The sequence below is a fragment of the Amphibalanus amphitrite genome, unplaced genomic scaffold (assembly GCF_019059575.1).
Source record: "Amphibalanus amphitrite isolate SeventyFive unplaced genomic scaffold, NRLGWU_Aamphi_draft 000469F_arrow, whole genome shotgun sequence".
Taxonomy (NCBI): Eukaryota; Metazoa; Arthropoda; class Thecostraca; order Balanomorpha; family Balanidae; genus Amphibalanus; species Amphibalanus amphitrite.
In genome coordinates, this window is record NW_024881963.1 from 418648 (window position 1) to 439805 (window position 21158).

The following is a 21158-nucleotide window of genomic DNA, read 5'->3' on the forward strand; positions in this document are numbered from 1 at the left end:
GAGCTACCCTGACGCTGACCCGAACTGATTCTCCCCCTCTCTAGTCGGTTCACCTCGACTCCTGCCGACGGCGGACCGTCGGGCGCGGTCCGCGAGCACCTGCACCGCCCGTCCCGCCGGGTGGGTTCCTATCTGGAGGCGTGGACCGAGGCGGACTGAGCTGGCACACCGGACTGCGGCGGCAGGACAGAGCAGAGGAGGTGGGAGAGTGGAGCTGGAGGTGGAGGATGTCACATACTGGATAGGAGGGCGGCGTACAGATGGCGACTCTGATTACACCTTGCCATGACTGCACAAACAAACATTTCGAGAGGTGGATATTATTCGCATATATTGAGACCGTTTCTTGAAGGTAGCCGAGAATTGAAGTCGGACTAATTGATGTCACAGCAAGGTGCTGTGATGTTTGCGCTGTTGCTGGATTTTCATTCTTGAGTTGTGCTGAAGGACCTGTATTGTGTAGATATCATCTCAGGAGAGTAGTAGGACATCCACTGCAAGCTCAAGCTCAAGGCTGTCTAGGATAAGACCGTCAACTCGAAATAGCGGCCATTCCACAGATATCCTCGAAAGAAACCCGTGGCTGTGGTTGAAGTATCGTTTTATACCACCGTTTCAATAAAGATTATTTGTTCGTTTTCAGTTCGCATATATTGATCGTTTCGCTATAATCAACTACATCGTTGAGTCGTGAGATTTTCCTGACTAGAACACACTCGATGTGTTGAAACTACAAAACATCAACTTGCGCATTATAACATGGACAGAACGCAGACAATTTGTGGAGGCATGGCAAGCCGGGATTCCATGTAGCCAGGATTCCATGTAAATTAACGACGCGTGCGGGCTACTCTTATCACCATTTCTTTAGCACAAAATCTAAGTATCAAACATGAATCCTTCACACATGATACCCTTCCTATATGCTACACACTCGCTCGCTCTAGCTGCTCCCTTCTCACTGCGGGCACGGTTCCGTCGGAGCCGGCGGCGCCGGCCGGGAGCTGAGTGAACGTCCGTTTCACTGGGGGCACGGTTCGGTGGGAGCCGGCGGCGGTGGCTGAGCTGCGTCACACCACTGCATCGGTAGAGGATCGGGCGGTATGCGCTGGATCTGGTCCGGTGTGGGGTGGGCGGACAGCTCCACCGGCGCCCCGGTCAGGGGCACGCAGCTCACCTCCGGCATTCTGGTAGACGAAACGGGCGTCAGATGTGCTCGGGTGGGGTGGATGTGGGAAAGCTATGTGCTGGTGAATTTCAAGTGAGTGACCTTGGTAGAAGCTTTCGCAACTGCAGGGTACGCCAGCTACCACACAGGTAGTCGTAAAGATTAATAGTACCTAAAGTAATCTTGGTAAAGATAGGGTCTTGAATTCGATCATGCTACGGACAGTGCCACTCTCGAAAGATGTTCAGTGTACGGCTGTGGAGCCCAGTTCGGTCATGTTCTACCGGACACCGGTAGCTTCACTCAGATCAACTGACAGGCGCCAGGCTGAGGGGGTTTGTTACTTACGGTCCGGAACGGGCCGAGTCGCGCGGAGCGAACTCGTTCAGAAGCGACGTGTAGTTGACGGTTTGCACCGGTTTGGGGAAGTCCCACTTCTCCCAGGGCTGGCGCAGCTGGGGGAGCAGACCAAACAGCAGTCAGCGGGCCCGTAACAATCAAATTATGAGGTGATAACAACAATTCGTGGTGGAGTGAAGATAAGGGGAAATGCGCAGCCGAGACCCAATATGGCTGTTGATGTAAGCGACATCTGCCGATGCTGGCGCCGTCGGGTGGTGTTCAGTTCGAACTGAGCAAATTAGTGGCAAAGAATTTCATGCTAGATATGACTGTCAGCCATTCAGTCATGGATTTCAACTGCCTGCTAAAATCGCAGTAAGCTTCCAGCTTCACTGTCGATTTAATGTGACTGACGAGTCACGCGAGTCGCAAGCTGTCTGGAAATGAACTAAGTTTTGTGTTTTGCTAAGGAGTTAGGTTTAAAGGGACTATCCCACCTTCTAAAATGTTGGTAAAACCAGTTAAATTGTGCCCGACTTTATAGATTGGATGACCAGGAACACGGTTCTGGCATTTATTTTTCATTAAACATCTTAGGCTTCCCATATTCCAAACACAAACTTTCAAATATGTGACGTCACAGCCCAAAATTACCTCCTTCCCCAGGCCACATTACTGTCATAAAGCTGATTCTTTTTACTCTGTAGGCACCACAACAAAGTTCAGACCAAGTTTTAAGCGATTTTTCAACGAACAAACCCATTTAAATCAGAATGACTAAACGAGGTGACGTCACACTAACGGTCGCTCCATGTTGAAGATAGGGCCTTGCGCAAGGCCCATTTTCAAATGAAGGGAACGAATTTCTTCAACACCAAGAGGCCGCGGGGGTTGCAACCTAGATAGATAGTGGTTTCTGAAGGGAGTGTCTAAAAAGCAGACGAGATTAGCAGACGAGCCCGTGCTCAGTAACTACTGGACCGATTTTGATAATTCTTTCACCATTCAATAGCAGGGAACTTAGATAGGTGCCGTTTTTCGTTTTTTGGCGATTGGTTCACTCTGACTGGACCAATCGGACCAAAACGGTCCAGAACCATACACCCCCTTAAAAGCAGACGAGCCCATGCTCCGAAACTACTGGACCGATTTCGATGAAACCTTCACCATTAGACGCGCCGTGGTCTGAAACGGTGCCGTTTTTGATAATTTTTTGATTGGTCCACCCTAAGTGGTCCAAATCGGTCCAAAACCGCTAAAATCTGTTGCAGACGAGCCCATGCTCCGAAACTACTGGACCGATTTCGATGAAACCTTCACCATTAGACGCGCCGTGGTCTGAAACGGTGCCGTTTTTGACAATTTTTGGATTGGTCCACCCTAAGTGGTCCAAATCGGTCCAAAACCGCTAAAATCTGTTGCAGACGAGCCCATGCTCCGAAACTACTGGAGCGATTTCGATGAAACCTTCACCATTAGACGCGCCGTGGTCTGAAACGGTGCCGTTTTTGACAATTTTTGGATTGGTCCACCCTAAGTGGTCCAAATCGGTCCAAAACCGCTAAAATCTGTTGCAGACGAGCCCATGCTCCGAAACTACTGGAGCGATTTCGATGAAACCTTCACCATTAGACGCGCCGTGGTCTGAAACGGTGCCGTTTTGACAATGTTTTATTGGTCCACCCTAAGTGGTCCAAATCGGTCCAAAACCGCTAAAATCTGTTGCAGACGAGCCCATGCTCCGAAACTACTGGACCGATTTCGATGAAACCTTCACCATTAGACGCGCCGTGGTCTGAAACGGTGCCGTTTTTGACAATTTTTTGATTGGTCCACCCTAAGTGGTCCAAATCGGTCCAAAACCGCTAAAATCTGTTGCAGACGAGCCCATGCTCCGAAACTACTGGGCCGATTTGGATGAAACCTTCACCATTCGACTCGCCGTGGTGTAAAACGGTGCCGTTTTCGATAATTTTTTATTGGTTCACCCTTAATGGTCCAAATCGGTCCAAAACCCCTAAAAACTGTTGCAGACGAGCCCATGCTCCGAAACTACTGGACCGATTTGGATGAAACCTTCACCATTCGACGCGCTGTGGTCTGTAACGGTGCCGCTTTTGGATAATTTTTTGATTGGTCCACCCTAAGTGGTCCAAATCGGTTCAAGTACAGCCCAAAAATACGTTTTCACGTAGTCAACCGATGAGCGGGTTTCCGCAGCGCGGAGGTGCCCCAGGCCCAATTAGCATGCATTTTTGCTCTAGTTTGGAAAGCAAAATGCATGACAATGGGTTTGGGGCACCTCTGTGCTGCAGAAATCTATCCGGACTCTGACAAAGTACAACCGGGTTTTATGCATTTTGGACTGATTTGGACCACTTAGGGTGGACCAATTAAAAAATTATCCAAAAGCGGCACCGTTACAGACCACAGCGCGTCGAATGGTGAAGGTTTCATCCAAATCGGTCCAGTAGTTTCGGAGCATGGGCTCGTCTGCAACAGTTTTTAGGGGTTTTGGACCGATTTGGACCACTAAGGGTGAACCAATAAAAAATTATCGAAAACGGCACCGTTTTACACCACGGCGCGTCGAATGGTGAAGGTTTCATCCAAATCGGCCCAGTAGTTTCGGAGCATGGGCTCGTCTGCAACAGATTTTAGCGGTTTTGGACCGATTTGGACCACTTAGGGTGGACGAATAAAAAAATTATCTAAAACGGCACCATTTCAGACCACGGCGCGTCTAATGGTGAAGGTTTCATCGAAATCGGTCCAGTAGTTTCGGAGCATGGGCTCGTCTGCAACAGATTTTAGCGGTTTTGGACCGATTTGGACCACTTAGGGTGGACCAATAAAAAATTATCAAAAACGGCACCGTTTCAGACCACGGCGCGTCTAATGGTGAAGGTTTCATCGAAATCCGTCCTGTAGTTTCGGAGCATGGGCTCGTCTGCAACAGATTTTAGGGGTTTTGGACCGATTTGGACCACTTAGGGTGGACCAATCAAAAAATTATCAAAAACGGCACCGTTTCAGACCACGGCGCGTCGAATGGTGAAGGTTTCATCGAAATCGCTCCAGTAGTTTCGGAGCATGGGCTCGTCTGCAACAGATTTTAGCGGTTTTGGACCGATTTGGACCACTTAGGGTGGACCAATCCAAAAATTGTCCAAAACGGCACCGTTTCAGACCACGGCGCGTCTAATGGTGAAGGTTTCATCGAAATCGGTCCAGTAGTTTCGGAGCATGGGCTCGTCTGCAACAGATTTTAGCGGTTTTGGACCGATTTGGACCACTTAGGGTGGACCAATCAAAAAATTATCATAAACGGCACCGTTTCAGACCACGGCGCGTCTAATGGTGAAGGTTTCATCGAAATCGGTCCAGTAGTTTCGGAGCATGGGCTCGTCTGCAACAGATTTTAGGGGTTTTGGACCGATTTGGACCACTTAGGGTGGACCAATCAAAAAATTATCATAAACAGCACCGTTTCAGACCACGGCGCGTCTAATGGTGAAGGTTTCATCGAAATCGGTCCAGTAGTTTCGGAGCATGGGCTCGTCTGCAAGAGATTTTAGGGGTTTTGGACCGATTTGGACCACTTAGGGTGGACCAATAAAAAAATTATCAAAAACGGCACCGTTTCAGACCACGGCGCGTCTAATGGCGAAGGTTTCATCGAAATCGGTCCCGTAGTTTCGGAGCATGGGCTCGTCTGCTTTTAAGGGGGTGTATGGTTCTGGACCATTTTGGTCCGATTGGTCCAGTCAGAGTGAACCAATCGCCAAAAAACGAAAAACGGCACCTATATAAGTTCCCTGCTATTGAATGGTGAAAGAATCATCAAAATCGGTCCAGTAGTTACTGAGCATGGGCTCGTCTGCTAATCTCGTCTGCTTTTTAGACACTCCCTTTCTGAACCTCGCCGCAAACTTGGCTATCTGAACTCAAACCCCATGTTAAAGGTGGGATAGTCCCTTTAACAGTGCGTCATACGACACAAGTCAGCCGTTGCTGCTGTCAGAAATTGTCTTCGAATCGAATCTAAGATTTTTACCTTAAAAAACTTGTGCAAATTAATCGTCCCGTCAATCGCCATCTACCCAACATGTGGGAAGCGTGTACGGCTTCAGCTTCATTATATAGCGCGATTACAGCATAATTTCCCACTCCTCGATAGTATAGTGGTGAGTATCCCCGCCTGTCACGCGGGAGACCGGGGTTCGATTCCCCGTCGGGGAGCTTTTTCGTATTCGACCACTGCTGCAAAAGCCACATGCAGATGTACAAAATTCCGCAATCCCATGGGCGTCGCCACCACTACGGACACTACGGACAGTGTCCGTACAAGTTTTGGAAGGTCCCAAAACTTGTACGGAATGTCCGTACAAGTTTCGACGACCGAAAGTGAGCTATTTGCATCATATTCAAATTACAAATGCCGTAAAAGCATTATCAATATTGCTATTTTTCTTGAAAGTATTCAGGATGTTTAAGTTTTGACAAGGAAGGAAGCAGTCCTTATCACATTTTTTCGATGCACATCTACCAGCTCAATGACTTGTTCTCTTTCAAATGCATTTGTAGATTAGGTGCCGATCGATTCCAGATGATCGCACAAGCTTGAAAGAATTCGCCTAACACTGCGGAGCAGTTGGCAGGGGACCTCCCCCTAGCCCTGACTCTCTCCTTGTTGAGCAGCAAAGAATACGGAAGGGCAAAATCAGCAGACTGAAACTGACTAGACCGGGTCGAACCGAGCTGAACAGAGTAGGGTGAGGGTAAAGGGCAGGGATGTAAAAATCGAAGACAGGCCGGGGTTGCTATAGAGAAAGGAGAATGAAGGGCATATAAGGATGGTTTTGAAGATCATGGACCGCTCACTCGTCAGGAAAAGAAGGGCACGACATGCAAGGGCATTGACGAATGGGAAGGAACTACCTAGCTGGGGCATCAGACAGAGAAGGCGCTGGGTTGGGCGGGGCACGGGAATCGACAGGGCGAAGGACAGGACAAAGATCAGGTAGGGATGGTAGAATAGGGTAGGAGATATGCAGGGGATATAGGACATGGCATATGCAGGACAGGAAGCAGACAAAACCAGGCACAGGCAAGATAATGCACAGGATAGAGCAGATGCAGAAATGTCAAACACTGGGCACAGGGAATGACGGTAGGTTCCGCGCCCTGTAGCGGGGGGCCGAAACGCCCCCCTGTCCTTTTCCGTCGATAACTCCTAAACGGTTAGAGATATCGCCGCCAAACTTTTAGGACCCCTCCGGACATCAATTTTACACATTGTAACCAATTTTTTTTCCAGAGGCTATGATAGGTTGGCCACAAATGACGTCAGAGTGACGTCATGTTCTGCCATTTTCGACCGAAAAAAGACCTTCGCAGGAAGAGCTGTCAGGTCTACAGCTTTGAAGATACAGAAAAATGATCAGACATAAAAGGTGTATAATTGACAGGGCTACAAAACTGCCATCTCGGATTTTTGAAATTTTCGAGTTTTGACCCCCAAAAATAAAAAAGGCATTTTTTTGGATATATTAGCCAAAAAATCCAAAAAGTTTTTTGAATTTCGAAAAAACGGAATATATGTGATAGTGCCTATCGTCTTCTATCTACATACCAAATTTCAGATCGATATCTCCTTTTTTGGCCAAGTTATAGCGAAAAAAAAAAACTGTTCAAAAATGATGACGTCAAATTTTCAAACTCAATTTTTGGCAATTCTAGACCACGTAGGGTAAAACAAAGACCACCATTAGACTCCCCGTGACGAACTGCATCGAATCGATACCCATTTTATGCAAAAACATTAACTTTGAAATTTGACCTAATTTGACCTGACCTTGACCTGACCTTGACCTAAACGTGACCTAAGCTGGCCCAAAAGGCTGCCTGACCCACATAATCGCATTTGTCATGTAAAATGGACCATAAAACATGTATCACACGACACTTTCATATTGTGACTCCCCAGTGACCTGACCTCTGTGACCTGACCTGGGATCAGTGACCTCAGATAGCAAAGTATGTGTTTGACGAACGGTGTACCATCGATGGTTTTCAATAACTTACCAATTTACTCGATTTCACAACGCATTTCTTGAAATGCCTGTGAACGGTGAAAATCCGACCTTTGACCTGACCTGTGACGTCATCGGTTTGACCTAGGTCAATGAAATTTTGTCACAAGGTAGTTCCCCGACGGGGCTATCAAACATCGTTTGAATTTTGAAAATCGGCCGGTAAATTTCCGAGATCTTAGGTGGGGGCCGAAACGGCCCCCCCCCCCCCCCCCCTACGGGTGGTAGGGTCCGCCGATAGCCCTACGGGGCGCGGGATAAAGTACGAGACAGAGCACGCCTTTGCCTTGGACAACAGGACAGGGGACAGCGCGGGGCACATGGAACAGAGCACAGGAAGGACGGCACCTGCACAGGGAAGGACAGAGCTCAGTTAGGCAAGGACTCAGTAATACAAGGGCCTGTGAGAAAGAAGACTATGTCCTTCAATATGGCCATGTGAAGAGATCAAATATCGCTCTAATGTGGGTCCCACAAATGTCACATTCATGCTAATCAGAAACAAGTATAGGTATCATTATTTGGAGAACACAAGTGTTTCCCATCGAGCAGGCCCAAGCGACGTGGGGCGATATTCTAATACGGGGAAACCGTAATTGGAAAGAATAAAGAAAAAACCAAAAGTGCTACTAACGTTAGTGAAAATGTTGTTCGTGTTGTTGTTCATGATGAGCACAAAGTTTGAAACTTCGAGTTAGAACTGTCAACTGACTGGGCTCAGCGATCGCTGGCCCGACATTCTCCAAGGCATGTCCTGGAGCCCTCAGAGGTCGACGCAGGCTCTCAGAGTCAGGTGGGGCCCTCAAAATTCTACTAGGGACCCTTAGAGGCCGGACTGAGGCCCTCAGAGGCACATGCAAGGCTAGGCACTCATAAGCAATGGGTCCTTTCGAGGCAGGTTTGGGCTCCCGTGAGCTGGAATGGGGCATCAAGAACTGCATGGGAGTTAGAGAGCTCAGCTGCGTTGGACCCCTAAAAGTCGGCGTGGGCTCCTAAAGGTCGCCTGGAAGCTCGAGATATCTGTAGCGGTCTTCAAAGGTTTATATAGGCCCGCCCCTCGGTAGCCAGGGAGGCCCTCAGAGGCCAACAAAGACTCGCAGTAGCTAACGCTGAATGTAAGGGCCTGAACTCGACGACGCAGGCTTAGTCATTCTTAGTCAAGTCATTTAAAACACCCAGTCATCAGGAAATAGACGTTTTTCTTTTTCTTTTTGATGGGTCCATGGTTCAAGTAGCGCTTGCATATTTGTTTGCGATATGTGGATGTAGGAGGTTATGTAGACGTAGGAGGTGTCTGCAAAAAGATATGTTTGATTCTCATGTATTCTGGATTGGGATGCTAGAACACATCCTGTACCCTATTATACGAGATATACAGGAGTGCTTATCTACCTGCTCAAGCATTTCCTCATTCTACTGCATTTCGATAATAGACAATATACTCGTTACGTTAAAACTTAAAAGTGTCCCATTCATGATTCAAATTTGATTTAGGCTGTTCAAATTCAAATTTGATCTCTCGTTGAATACACCATGCAAAACGCATAACGTTTGGTACACTGTAGTGAGATAATAGCATTGTTCATGGGGTTAACACTTCTGACGAATGAGACGACCGACATAATGTGTCCGTACAAGTTGGGGAGCCGTGGCGACGCCCCTGCGCAATCCTATACGTATTTCAAAACTCACCCATTCGCAACCTTGCTCACACGCCTACACGATTATAAACACATGAGGGGAGAACCGACGCCACAACAAAGCAGACCGAATTCAGCAGCTGGTCAGTCATGCCATGTCATGACTTACCCTGGGTTTCTTTTCTGGCATGGGCACCGGGTTCTTCTCCCAGTCCAGCAGCTTCAGGAACTCGCAGAAGTTGACCGTGCCGGCCTGTGTCCGCGGCAAACTGAAACATCCAACCGACTAGTGTCACCCATACAAATACATTAAAAAGTTACCGCATTCCACAACCTCGCTCACCGACCATCATGCAACTGTCGTCATCCTGCAACAGCTGACCATCCTGCAACTTTTGCATCCTGCAACGTCTCTGTTCACACCTACACAGTGCACCCCACATCACCTCAGTCCTCACCATCCTACTCACCACTGTATGATCTCGTGTACCACGTCCGATGGCAGCGGCACCTGCTCCTGGCGTAGCACGTTGGTGATCTGATAACCGGGTACGTCGCCGGTACGGTACGGGTCGTGGTGCATCAGACCGTCCTCGATGCGGGAGATACACTCCGCTGTGGGTGTAGGAGAGGTGGGTGGGGGTGAAGCGGGGAAACATTAGAAATCGAGATGGGATTTGTGAGCGATAACTACCATTCACACGCCAGTTGATATTTTATGCAGTTGGTCCAAAGCGGCTATGTAGTATGTACGCATTTCCGTAACATAACGATCATTTTGGCAAAATTAAAGAAAAACACGTTAAGAAGTTGATTAGTGTGGAACCCAAGAGCGCAACATACGTACAGTGCGATTGATACACTTTTTAACGACGATCCCATGCTTTTATAATTATTTATCTCCCAAAGACCATCTCTGCCACCTTTGCAGCATGGTGCAACAGGATGATGCAGTCCTCCATCAGCTATCATCCATCGGCCTACCACGTCTCCCCTTCAGTCTGACTCACCTCCCAGTTTGTGTTCCTTCATCACCCGCTGCAGGTAGCCGACCAGCTCCTCCTGAGACGCGTACTCGGTCGTGTTATGATCAGCGCAGAAATGACGTCCCAAGGTGATGAGTTCGTGTTCACTCAGCACCGCACCTGGTGAGGTAGGTCAGGGGTCGGGAGGTCAGAGGTTAGCCCGGAGAAGTTGAGGTCGGCGAGACAGAGTACAGGTCAATGTGGCAGGTCAGAGGTAATCCGGGGAAAGAAGCGGTTAGCATGAGGTTGGCTAGACAGGGCACAGGTCAAACCTCAACATGACTAACAGGTCAAATCGCCTGGACGCGCCAAAGGGATCACGCCTCACGGCCAGTGACAGATGTTAAGTTTCTGCCATGTTTTAATTTTTTATGGCGAAAATACTTTTATTTCACATTACCACAGGGTACATTTTGATGACACACTAGACACTACCACTCATATACCGTCAGTGCTTTGGTTTTGCACCAAATATTTCGCCCCATGGAACCTCGAAGTCGCTTGGGGCTAGCTTTCTCCCATTCTCGATGAGCTGGCCAAATACGCTGGATTTTGATGAAGAAGCTGGTGGAGTTACTTCTGCGTCTACGGCTGAATCCGACTCTTCTGCCGGGCCAGACGTGCGTCCTGCGACGCACCCAACGTGATGGGGACCAGCTTCAGGAGGGGCTGTGGCGAGGATAGCGGCGGAGTTTCCCCGGATGATCGCTATCGAGACTCTTTGTAGAAGCCAGGACACTTCTCTGGGGTCCTTAGTCGCCGCAGAAATCCGACCGCCGATATCCCGGAGCAGCTTTGACCCTGCTTCTCCGACTACGCCGGTAGTCTCCACTGCTACTGGAGTGAAGATGTAGCGGTCTGCAAGACTGGCGTAGCGCATGCGCTTCAGGTTCTCGGCGGCGGCTGCAGCTGCGCCGGGATCCACTGCACACTTCACCACGTGTGACTCAGCAAACGTGTCAACGCATGTGGCGTCCCATGTGAGGCTTCGACCGGCACTGAAGGGGAACGTTGTCAGTCCGTCGGGGCGCCTTCCATCTCCTCTGTCTAGCCCCACAGGTTCTAAGACCGATGGTACGCCAGCGCTTGCCAGTGCTCGCTTAATGACGTCATTTAGGGCTGCGTGCCGTGGGAAGCGACCGGCGCTCTTCTTACATGATAGGCCGTGGTGTCCCAGCCTGTCCTCAGGGCATCCACATAGCTTGCATTGGTGGGGCTCACAGATGGGCAGGCCTAGTCGGAGGGCTACCGCTATACGAATGGTCTCATCATCAATGTACAGTCCCAGGCTGGGGATTGGAGGTGCTTGCAGCCAGGCTGCAGTATGCGGCATACAAGCAGCACCGAGACGAGCGCGATGCATCTGATTGGCTCCGGCGATCAGGCGGTTAGCGGTGACAGTTGACGCGATGTCGTCCCAGGTCTTTTGGAGGCTGGCCGCCGGGCGTTCTGGAACAGTCTCGATGCCAGTTGCAGCCATGAACTGCTCCGTGGCTGGTTGCAGTGCCGCTGGCTCAGGGCCCGTGAAGGCTGAAGGGTAGATAGATAAAACCAGATAGATACCGGTTTGTTTTAATTGTCTGCTTTATATATTAACACAGCATGGCTCTTGTATTTTATAACCGCGCGGGTCTCCGTACGCAAACAATATTTTTATCGACTAAAACCAGCTACTAATGTATCCTTTCCACCCAGTCTCGCTTTTCCTCGGGACTACGATCCTCACCGGCGTATTTGCGCAGGATGTTGACCATCTCGGAGTAGCTGCACACGTGCTCCCGCACCCGGTAGCCCTCGTTGAAGTCCTTGTGCATCTGGCGCTGGCCGTCCCGCGAAATGTGCTGACGCAGCTTCTGAATAATCTGAGCCGGGTTCGCCTTCTCGTACTGGAAACGAGCACGCTGCTGGTTAGAAGTGATGGTGGAAGTTGAAGAAACGTGTAAATTATCAGATACATCTAACCTTGCTGACCAGCATGTACGATGTGTACGGGCATTCGGCAACCATCCGTTCCAGCCGTTCGTTTTCCATGCACCGTTAGTGCGTACCCCCACAGTGTATATAAATACCCCTGCCAGGCTGCCAGCCGTTTGTCTTGTGCCGCCGTACCACTACGCTGTGTAGTGTGTACCGGTACCTACCCGTCCTGGCCGTTTATCCGTGTAGCGCAGCGTATACTCGTCTGCAGCCACCAGCCGGAACCTGTGCTTGTTGATGACGAGCTCAGCTCCCACGTACAGATCCTCGGAGACGTAGCAGTCGGGCAGGATAGCGCAGTCGTTGTAACTCTGAGGGTCGCGCTTCACGGGGCCTCGCTCCAGGAACCGCCCGCCAGCGATACCTGCCCAGGGGGGGGGGGGGGGCGTCATATGAAAGTCCTAGCGTGCATCGTATGTCGAACGGAACGGAGGTAAAATTATGTGGCCAAAATGGATTTATGCCATGATGCGAGAACGGTTGTATGAACCGATTCAATTTATGTTACGTATGCCACGTCCCGTACTAACATAGCAATAGTATTTATAACACATTTGTATGACACAGTGATAGAATGCACTGCAAAAATCCCCAGTCCAACCCTGTCCTCTGATTAATTGCACTGCTGCAGACTGCCACTGGTGGCCCCAGACCCCGCAGGCCGAAGTGCTCTACCCGCCTCACTGACCGCTGTTAGGAATTGCCACCTCGTAGATGGACAGCGTGTCGTCACTGAGGAAGAACGACAGGATGAACTGGCGACTGGCGTCGATCCGGCTGTCCGTTACCATACGCGCAGAGAAGCGTAGCACGTTTCCGTCCAGACCGTTCCTGATGATCAGAGAGACGGGGTGACTGGTGAGTCGCTGGAGATGGCCGTAATGGAATCAGTGAAAACTCGGCCTATTTATGAGTGTGACTAGTGGAGAGGTAGTTTGATCATCCGGATAGATTATTAGTAGGGTGCGGGAGCTGGGAGGCGGGATGGTAATAGCCATCGCAGCCTTATACTACGTAACTAAGTAGTATAACGATGCATGACGAGGTCGTATCACGGGTACAACAGCCTGTCAACCATTTGGAATTCGTCGGTCCGATCACGAGGCAAAAGTATAAAGGCGTTCCATTCCCAATATCCGTAGAAATGAAATCAAACCCCCTAAAAGGAGCAATAGAGTCGTGTTTCCCGATAACACATGCACCATGCCCGGACGAGCCCCGTATAACCTCTCACCGGTCGTTCTCCATGAACTTATTGAAGTCCTTTTTGGGCGCCTGCGGTATGAGGTTGAAGACGGATGTGAGCGTGTCCTCCTCACTGCCGAAGCCCAGGTAGGGCGGTACCTGACGCGGCGGGTCCGGCTTCTTCGGCGGCCGGTACGGACGGCCCTCGTCCAAATCTGAGCGCGGGGACACGCAGTCGTAGTTACCGCATAGGAAGACAGCTTGGGCGTGCGTGTCTCAATGAGGAGTGAAATCAAACCAGGCGTTTCCACATTTCAGCTGTGTTCTACGGGGTACTGGCGTTGGAGTGTGGTTCGGTTCTCACCTTTGTTGTATTTGAGTTTGTAGTACTCCCTGGTGAAGGGGTCGCAGTCCGTCAGCACCACTTCCCTGCCCCAGACGTTCACGTGCGCTCCGATGCACAGATCCGAGTCGCTGGAAACGTGACAGGCTAGGGTTAGAGCTTGTTTGGTAGCTTCAGCAACTGTCTTATATAATTCCTTCGAGTGGAACGTTACCATCGCAATGAGAACCTAGGGCAAATAATGGGGTCGCAGCGCAGTCATGATTCACAGACTCTAAATTTTCATTTAAAAGGTACAACACTTGCGTCTTTTTTGCGTGTATCAGTTAGCAGTGAGAAAATTGGCATCTTCTTGACAGCCCTCTTCAGGGCTGCGGAGTCGGAGTCGGAGTCGGAGTCGGTCGGAGTCGACAGTTGTGACCGGAGTCGGAGTCGGAGTCGATTTTAGAAACCCGAGCCGGAGTCGGAGTCGGAGTCACCGAAAATCTGTCGACTCCGCAGCCCTGCTAGGTCTGCGGAGTCGGAGTCGGGAGTTGGAGTCGGTCGGAGTCGACAATTCTGCCCGGAGTCGGAGTCGGAGTCGGAGCTGGTTTTTTAAAGCCGGAGTCGGAGTCGGAGTCGGAGTCGCCGAAAATCCATCGACTCCGCAGCCCTGCCTCTATTAAACAAATATGCCTATTTTCCGCATTGCATCATTCCCCCCACATAATTTTCAAGCCTGGGGACTGTCCAGCGAACATACAACAATCCGACGAGTTATATAGCCTTGAATCCGACCGTTTCCAGTTCTACGACTAGGGCTTCAAAAGTCAGGCTATTTCGCGAGCGTTTCGCGACTCAAAACATGCAGGACCTGGACAATAAGTTGGAGTCAAATGATTAAGGTTGGGTTTAGGAAGATTAGGTTTGTTTGGGTTATGTTGTCAGGAGCACACTCTTTTCACTTTTACACAGGCCTTCCTGGAAAAATGTTTCTACAGGTCGCTCATTTTGTTGCAAAGGTCAACGGATATTTTCTGTTGAGCTTGAATGCGCCGCAAGTGCACCACACAGTACGCGGCGTGGCATAGTCTTCATGATGGTCAAAGGATGAGCAGTGAAAGCCTGTTAGTGGTGCCGCATCGACCCACTCGGCAGGATACACCCAATGTTTCAGTCGATGTTCCAACTGCGCTGCAGCTGTCGGCGAGTCTTCGAGTGCAGCATCGATGGAGGAGCGTCGCGGAGGTCTGGCTCTGCTGGGACCGGGCTGGTCCACCGGACCGGGACCGGAATGGCCTCCCTGGTCTCCGGACCGGCCTCTGCGGGTCGTCGCCATCAACAGCTCGTCCTACATCTCTGTGAAGCAGCGGCCGGACGGCTCGTTGGCCTACAGCGGCTCCCTGTTCCAGCTATGGCAGGTGGTGGCCGAAGAGCTGGGCCTCAGCTATGAGATGGTGGCACCACTCACGGACGGCTTCGGCAGTCAGGACGGCAACGGCACCTGGACAGGGGTGATTGGAGACCTGGTCCGCGGACACGTCGACTTGGCGCTGCAGCGACTGACCGACACCCCTCAAAGGGCCGCCGTGGTTGATTTCCTGGATGATGTACCCATTGATTTCTGGAGCCCCAAATATTTTGTTCGGCGCGACACGGCGGTGCCGCCGCCTCTGTCCTCAATGATGTTCGCTATCCTGTTGCGGCCGCTGGGCGCCGACGTCTGGTGGACGCTGGCCGCCGCGCTGCTGGCGCTCTCGCTGGTGCTGCGCCTCTCGCTGCGGTTCAACAGCGCCAGAGCCGAGGACGGCCGGCTGGTGCGCGACATGGGCTGGGGCTCGTGTCTCTTCGCCATGGCCATGACCATCGTGGGCCAGGGCTGGAACAGGACACCGCAGTCGCTGGCCGGCCGCACAGTGACCATCTTCGGCTGGTTTCTGGGCATCCTGATCTGTAACAACTACACTGCCAACTTGATGTCGTTTCTGGCGGTGCCAAGAGTCAGCCGACCCATCAGCAGTATTCGCGAGTTCGTCGAGCAGCCCGACTGGACTCTGGCGATGCACAAAGGCGCGCAAAAGCTGAATGACTTTAGATCCAGTACTGATCCCGACGAGCGAGAGATGTATCGACGATCAATTACCGGCGACAGATTCGTAGCGTTAGATAGTATGGCTAAAGGCGAGCTGCAAACATTCCAACCAAAACTGATGGTGTTCACCGATTTTGAAACACTTCATCAGTTCCTTGGCGATGAGGCATGCAACTATGTCCCGCTGTACACCACACCGATCAAGCCCATCCCACTCCACATGGCAAATCCAAAAGGAAGAAGCGACCTCAAGAGAGTCATCACCAAGATGCTGCTGAAGTTGCACCAAACAGGCTCAGTGTCGCGATTCATACACTCTGTTTGGAAGCCTGATCAAAGCATGTGTGATCCACCTAAAGGATTTACAGAGTTGTCTTTTCACAACCTAATGCCCGTTTTCTGTCTGATGCTTCTGGGGATAGTTGCCAGTCCGGCCATACTGGCACTGGAGCTGTTCTTGCGCAAGGTGTCACCGACGAGGCGTCACCAGAAATGAAGAACATCAAGCGAGGTAGCGTCTGGTGGCCAACAGACCTGGTACGTCTGCCAGTGATGCTGCACGACCTACAGGGCGGTGAGGAGCGATAAACCGGACATGACGGACCAGCCGCAACACGGTCAGACTGGCGGAGTGCGGACACGGCATCACACGACGCTTGCCACAAGACCGTCCAGGAGTCTGTGCTGAACAGTATGATCCGAGAATGTTGTTCCAGATACTGTTCTAGTATTCTCCGACTTGACCTTATCGGACCCCCATTCCCCCCCCCCCCCGTCATCCTCATGAAATGCTTGTGTTCTTAGTGCTTGGGGCAGTTTCGATGACTTGAAGGGGCCTGACTAGTGTGACGTCTTGTGAATTACATGATCTTTCGGGAGTGCCGGTTCTGCCTCTCTCTGAACTCTTTTATGCACAATGAAACTCTCTGTGCCTACCTAATACCTTTGGTGTTCAGACATAGTGTTGAACATAAAATAATACCTCTTGTGGAGATGCATTAGTATGGATAAGCAGCCAGCCATAAATCTAGACAAGGGCTGACTTTGGCTGACCTACCAAGTATTCGCGCAGTCAGTTCGCACTCTGTCATTGTTTTATCGCCATAGCCTAAATCAGCGTACTGGAGCTTAGCCGGCAGCGTTACACATCAAATCCATAACAGCAAGACAAATGTGAGATTGTACGATGAAGCAAACAAACTCCGAACGACCGTACTTACTGGTAGAAGTCGGACGGATGGTAGTTGTTGTTAAGGTTGTCGAAGATGAAGTGGCGGCCCATGCCCTTGCCGTAGATATCTCCGAACGTATTGAGTACTGTACGGGGACACTCGACTCCGGGACGCGGCAGGGCCTTCAGTTGCTGCGAAACGGCAGTGAACGGGTTTGGTCAGGCAGGCCGGGTTTATATCTTCAGACAATAAGAGACGTGCGACTACCAGTGTGTCGTCTTTTCCGAAAGAGACTTTTACGCATATTCCACAAGAGAACTAACTAATAAAGCACTCCCTCTCATCTCCCGCTCTCCTCCTCCCTTCCCCCACCCTCACCTTGGGTAGTTTGCCGCGCCGCACCAGGCTGGGCGCCTTGTATCGCCCGGCGTTGTGTCCGACGATCTCCTTTAATTCCACCGTGTCATCGGCCAGATAGTAGAGCAGCACCAGGTCTCTAAGCTCGCCGTGCGGCACCGGACGGTCGTCCCAGTAGCCCCAGAAACGCAGCACCTTACCGTCGTAGTGCAGAAACTGGCCCAAAGTGTCCACCTTCTTGTAAGGCTTCAGCGGACGCATAGAGCGCTCGTGCTGTAAGGTGATAGACAGAAGTGTAATATATTTGTTGGCACGGTAGGGCGGTGAGTGCAAAGTGTAGCTTGTCGCAGTGGCTGGATATGCACTGTTTGTGCGGCGCACTGAAGGCATGGCCTACCATTTGACCGAAATCACTAAAACTTCCATTCGATAGCCAGCAATAACCGGAGGGCTGCCAAGTGCCAACCGCGTTATCCCAATTACAATCCGAAAGGTCTTTATGGATATAAAAACGAGCTGGCAGCCTCAACCACTATTCACATGACATGAAACTGGTTCACTATCCTCATGCCAGATTTTATCACTATTCTCCACTCATGTCAACAAGACGCATCCCAATCGTCTCAGTAACGTGACGTCACACTCACGTCGTTTCTCTGCTCCATGTACGGGTCGCTGGGGATGCACGAGTCGGGGTTGACGCGCACGCCCAGCTTGGACAGGAAGTTACGTGTGAACGTGTCGCACGAGGTGATGTGGTAAATGGTGCCGTAGAGCGGCAGGTCGCGGCCCACGTTCAGGTGCTCGATGGTGTAGAACTCACAATCGTCCGGCTCCGGTAGGGGCACTCGGTGACGGTGCAGCAGCGTGCCTGGGAAGTTGGAAACCACAGGATGGAGGGGTGGTATGATGGAAGTGACCACTAAATGCTTACAATACGAGATGGGTTACTCTGCAGACTAGGACATCAGAAATAAATATAGGTACCTACATGCGTGAAGTGAATTACGACTCCCGTGCGCATCAACTGCATAGTCATTAACGAAGAAATATTAAATTAGTGAATCACAAAATGTAGGAAACGGGTAAGCATAAGATATGCCATCAACGAACCTGACTGCACAACAAACGGTATGTTTGTCCACTTTCGTCTCACGAGTCACGGCCGATCACTGCCAAAGCGGCGTTCCTCACCCTGGGGCAGCTGGCTGTTTTTCCACTTGGATTCGATCACCTCTATAGTGTCGTCCTCTAGATAGAAGTGGATCTTGACGGCACGGATCCGACCCCGTTCCAGCTGAGAGTTCTCCACCCTGTCCGTGTAGTAGCCGCGAAAGCGCAGGACCTGACGTTGGCAGCGATTGGCAAGGTATGCGTCAGTCTGGTGGTTCAGTCGCACCGGGCTCAGTATACAGTATTTACTACAGTATACACTAAACATGTGATGTGCCGTCAATGGCAATTCGGAAACAGCCATATGAGCTATTTCAAGTTCAACTTAGACGGCGCAAATGTTTTAATGTTATCGCATTCCGATTATAAGGATACAGTGCAACGACTATTGATTAAGATAAGACTTAGTGAAGCAGCAAATTTGGATAAATTTAGTCGAATGATCGATGCGAATTCGGAAAGGTAAGCTCTATTCTAAACACTATGAGTAGGTACGAGAGAGATGTCAGACGGTCACCTGTTTATCGAATGCAACCCAGGCGGGCAGACCGGGCCCGGCTGTCCGAGGGTAGAAACTGTGACGCGGGATCCGCTTGGTCCAGCCGGGTCGGGGCAGGTCACGGCTGCCGATCTCCTGTGGGATTCAACAAGGAAAAGGTCACTAGGACACCGTAGGGACACACGTCAATTGAGACATGTGTTTACTGCACTGCAGCGTAAAGCGCGTAAGCAGAGGTCGTAATGAGAATACATTTTAATTATTGACGGCCTAAGTTGATTATTATTCCTGCATATATGTTAGTTTTACATAGTGATTTATCACTCTCATTAGCTGTCGAGTGTCGAGCGTCGATCATAAGATGGATTGTTTTTCTGAATGAGGGTTTTGAGTGTAAAGAAGGCATGCTGAAGTAAGACTATTTAGTCGACTGATCGGCCGAACTTTGGTGTTTTTATAACTGACCGTCTTACCTGGTCGATATAGAATCGTTGGTCTTCCTTGAAATCAAATCGATGAGGGAGATGGTATCCCGGCTTCAGGGAATGCATCCTCTATAAAAGCAAAAGCGCGAAAGAACGGCATCAGTACATTCGTAAGTTGGATGGCATGAGTTAGACGGTCTGCAGGACAAGGTGAGACCGGCAAACCAGTCGATCGAAACGGTTCCAATGATGCCTGTCAACCAAATAGCCAAATTTTATATCACATTCGCTATGTGAGCAGGCATGTCAAGGGCCTTTCGCCCACGTACGCTTCTCTCATTTCTATTAAGCACTATCGAATTAGGAAGCGTTCCACCTACCTTTCCAATTTCTGAATATCCTGGCAGAAATGGTAGAGACATCTTGCCCTGCGAGTAGATAAATAGCAAACTGGTTAGTGTCGCACGCACATGTAACGAATAAAACGGCAGCTTCGTTCTTGAGAGAATCTTACTCTGAAACCAGTCCCTTGTAATTCGCACCGTTAAACATTGTGTGCTTGATGGGCATAGCGTTCACAGAATTGTCCTTTTGTGAAGCAGTACGCGTTTGATGTGTCACAAATGAGGAGTAGGTATGCTAGCTTGTTTCACTGACAGTCAGAAGCAAAACAGAACATACGACTCAGGCATCACGGCCTTTCTGTAGTTGATGACATACCTCCTTACTTGCCGACAACGGGGTGATCAGCAACAATCCACTCACAAGAGGCAAAGGCTACATATGTAGTGCACAAAATTTGGCATTAACAACACGCAAAATATAATGTGACCGATTTCGACAACTTTCCTTTGCTCTGCAAAGTGATTCTACAATTTCTCAAAGCGAATATCGAATGAAGACTATTGTCTCGTTCCATGCCTCGTCGGTTGCTAAGTGTCATCGGTTGCTATGGCAACGCAAGCGACCCCGAGGTCCTCGCCCGAGGCAATCGAAACACCGACGCTACGAGCCAAGGCTGTTGAACTCCTACGAGCATCGTAGATTCTAAACGACACGGCTGCACGCACATCAGTAAAGAACATTCACTCCGCCGTTTCAATTTTATCATTGATTAGCCCACAATGTTACAAAGAGGTTCAATAAGGCATAATTAGACATTTATTTCCAAACGGCTCGCAGTTTATGTAAAATATTTCGACGCAACTGCCACAAAACGGGAGTATGAAAACATGGCTCACCACAGTATACAAAATCGTTGTGACAGGGACGCAGTCCCACGTGAATGCATGATGTAAGGCCCAGCGGGTTCATATCGGACAAGCACAGACCTTCCAGCGCACGGAGTTTTCGCCTCGGTCATCACTTACAATGCGGCATAACTGGATAACTGAAGACATAAACACATAAGCATTCGATGTAACCAAACCGCATAGGAAAAAAATATGGCGATGGAACCGATGTTCTTATAAGAATGTTGCGACTATTCATGATGACATGTCTCGTCTGTCGATTCGGACAGGACTGCAAAATAAAAACAAGCAAAAGCAAGAAAATTTGCACGCCTCGAGGTTAGACCTAAACGAATAACGGAAAAGACGAGATTACACGTAATGCAAAGCCCCGATATGATAAATCGCCACATCACGTAAACATTTACACCACGCCAGTCACACGTTCACTGAT

At 50.0% G+C, this 21158-nt stretch overlaps 2 protein-coding genes and 1 non-coding gene across 8 annotated transcripts in view; 2 read left to right on the top strand and 1 right to left on the bottom strand.

The window, feature by feature from the left end:
- LOC122392107 (cohesin subunit SA-2-like) overlaps positions 1-642 on the top strand; it is a 40007-nt gene extending 39365 nt beyond the window's left edge. For all 6 annotated transcript variants that reach the window (XM_043386639.1, XM_043386636.1, XM_043386637.1 and 3 more), the window contains one exon: positions 45-642. In XM_043386639.1, coding sequence (XP_043242574.1) covers positions 45-159 — 115 coding nt within the window. In that variant the 3' untranslated portion in view covers positions 160-642. The remainder of the gene's footprint in view (positions 1-44) is intronic.
- On the bottom strand, positions 626-20425 carry LOC122392108 (EF-hand domain-containing family member C2-like). Its single transcript, XM_043386646.1, has 18 exons — positions 20193-20425; positions 19853-19900; positions 19521-19601; positions 19066-19182; positions 18570-18720; positions 18023-18246; positions 17397-17648; positions 17067-17209; positions 13797-13906; positions 13482-13647; positions 12936-13078; positions 12412-12611; positions 11997-12156; positions 10256-10390; positions 9716-9860; positions 9415-9514; positions 1517-1623; positions 626-1187 (listed from the first exon to the last, which is right to left on the bottom strand). Exons 2-18 carry the CDS (start codon positions 19892-19894, stop codon positions 1022-1024), a joined length of 2442 nt encoding a protein of 813 aa, XP_043242581.1. The 5' UTR covers positions 19895-19900; positions 20193-20425; the 3' UTR covers positions 626-1021.
- Trnad-guc lies at positions 5681-5752 on the top strand. The gene has a single exon. It is a non-coding gene; the product is annotated as a tRNA-Asp (tRNA).
- Positions 20426-21158: the final 733 nt, after the last annotated feature.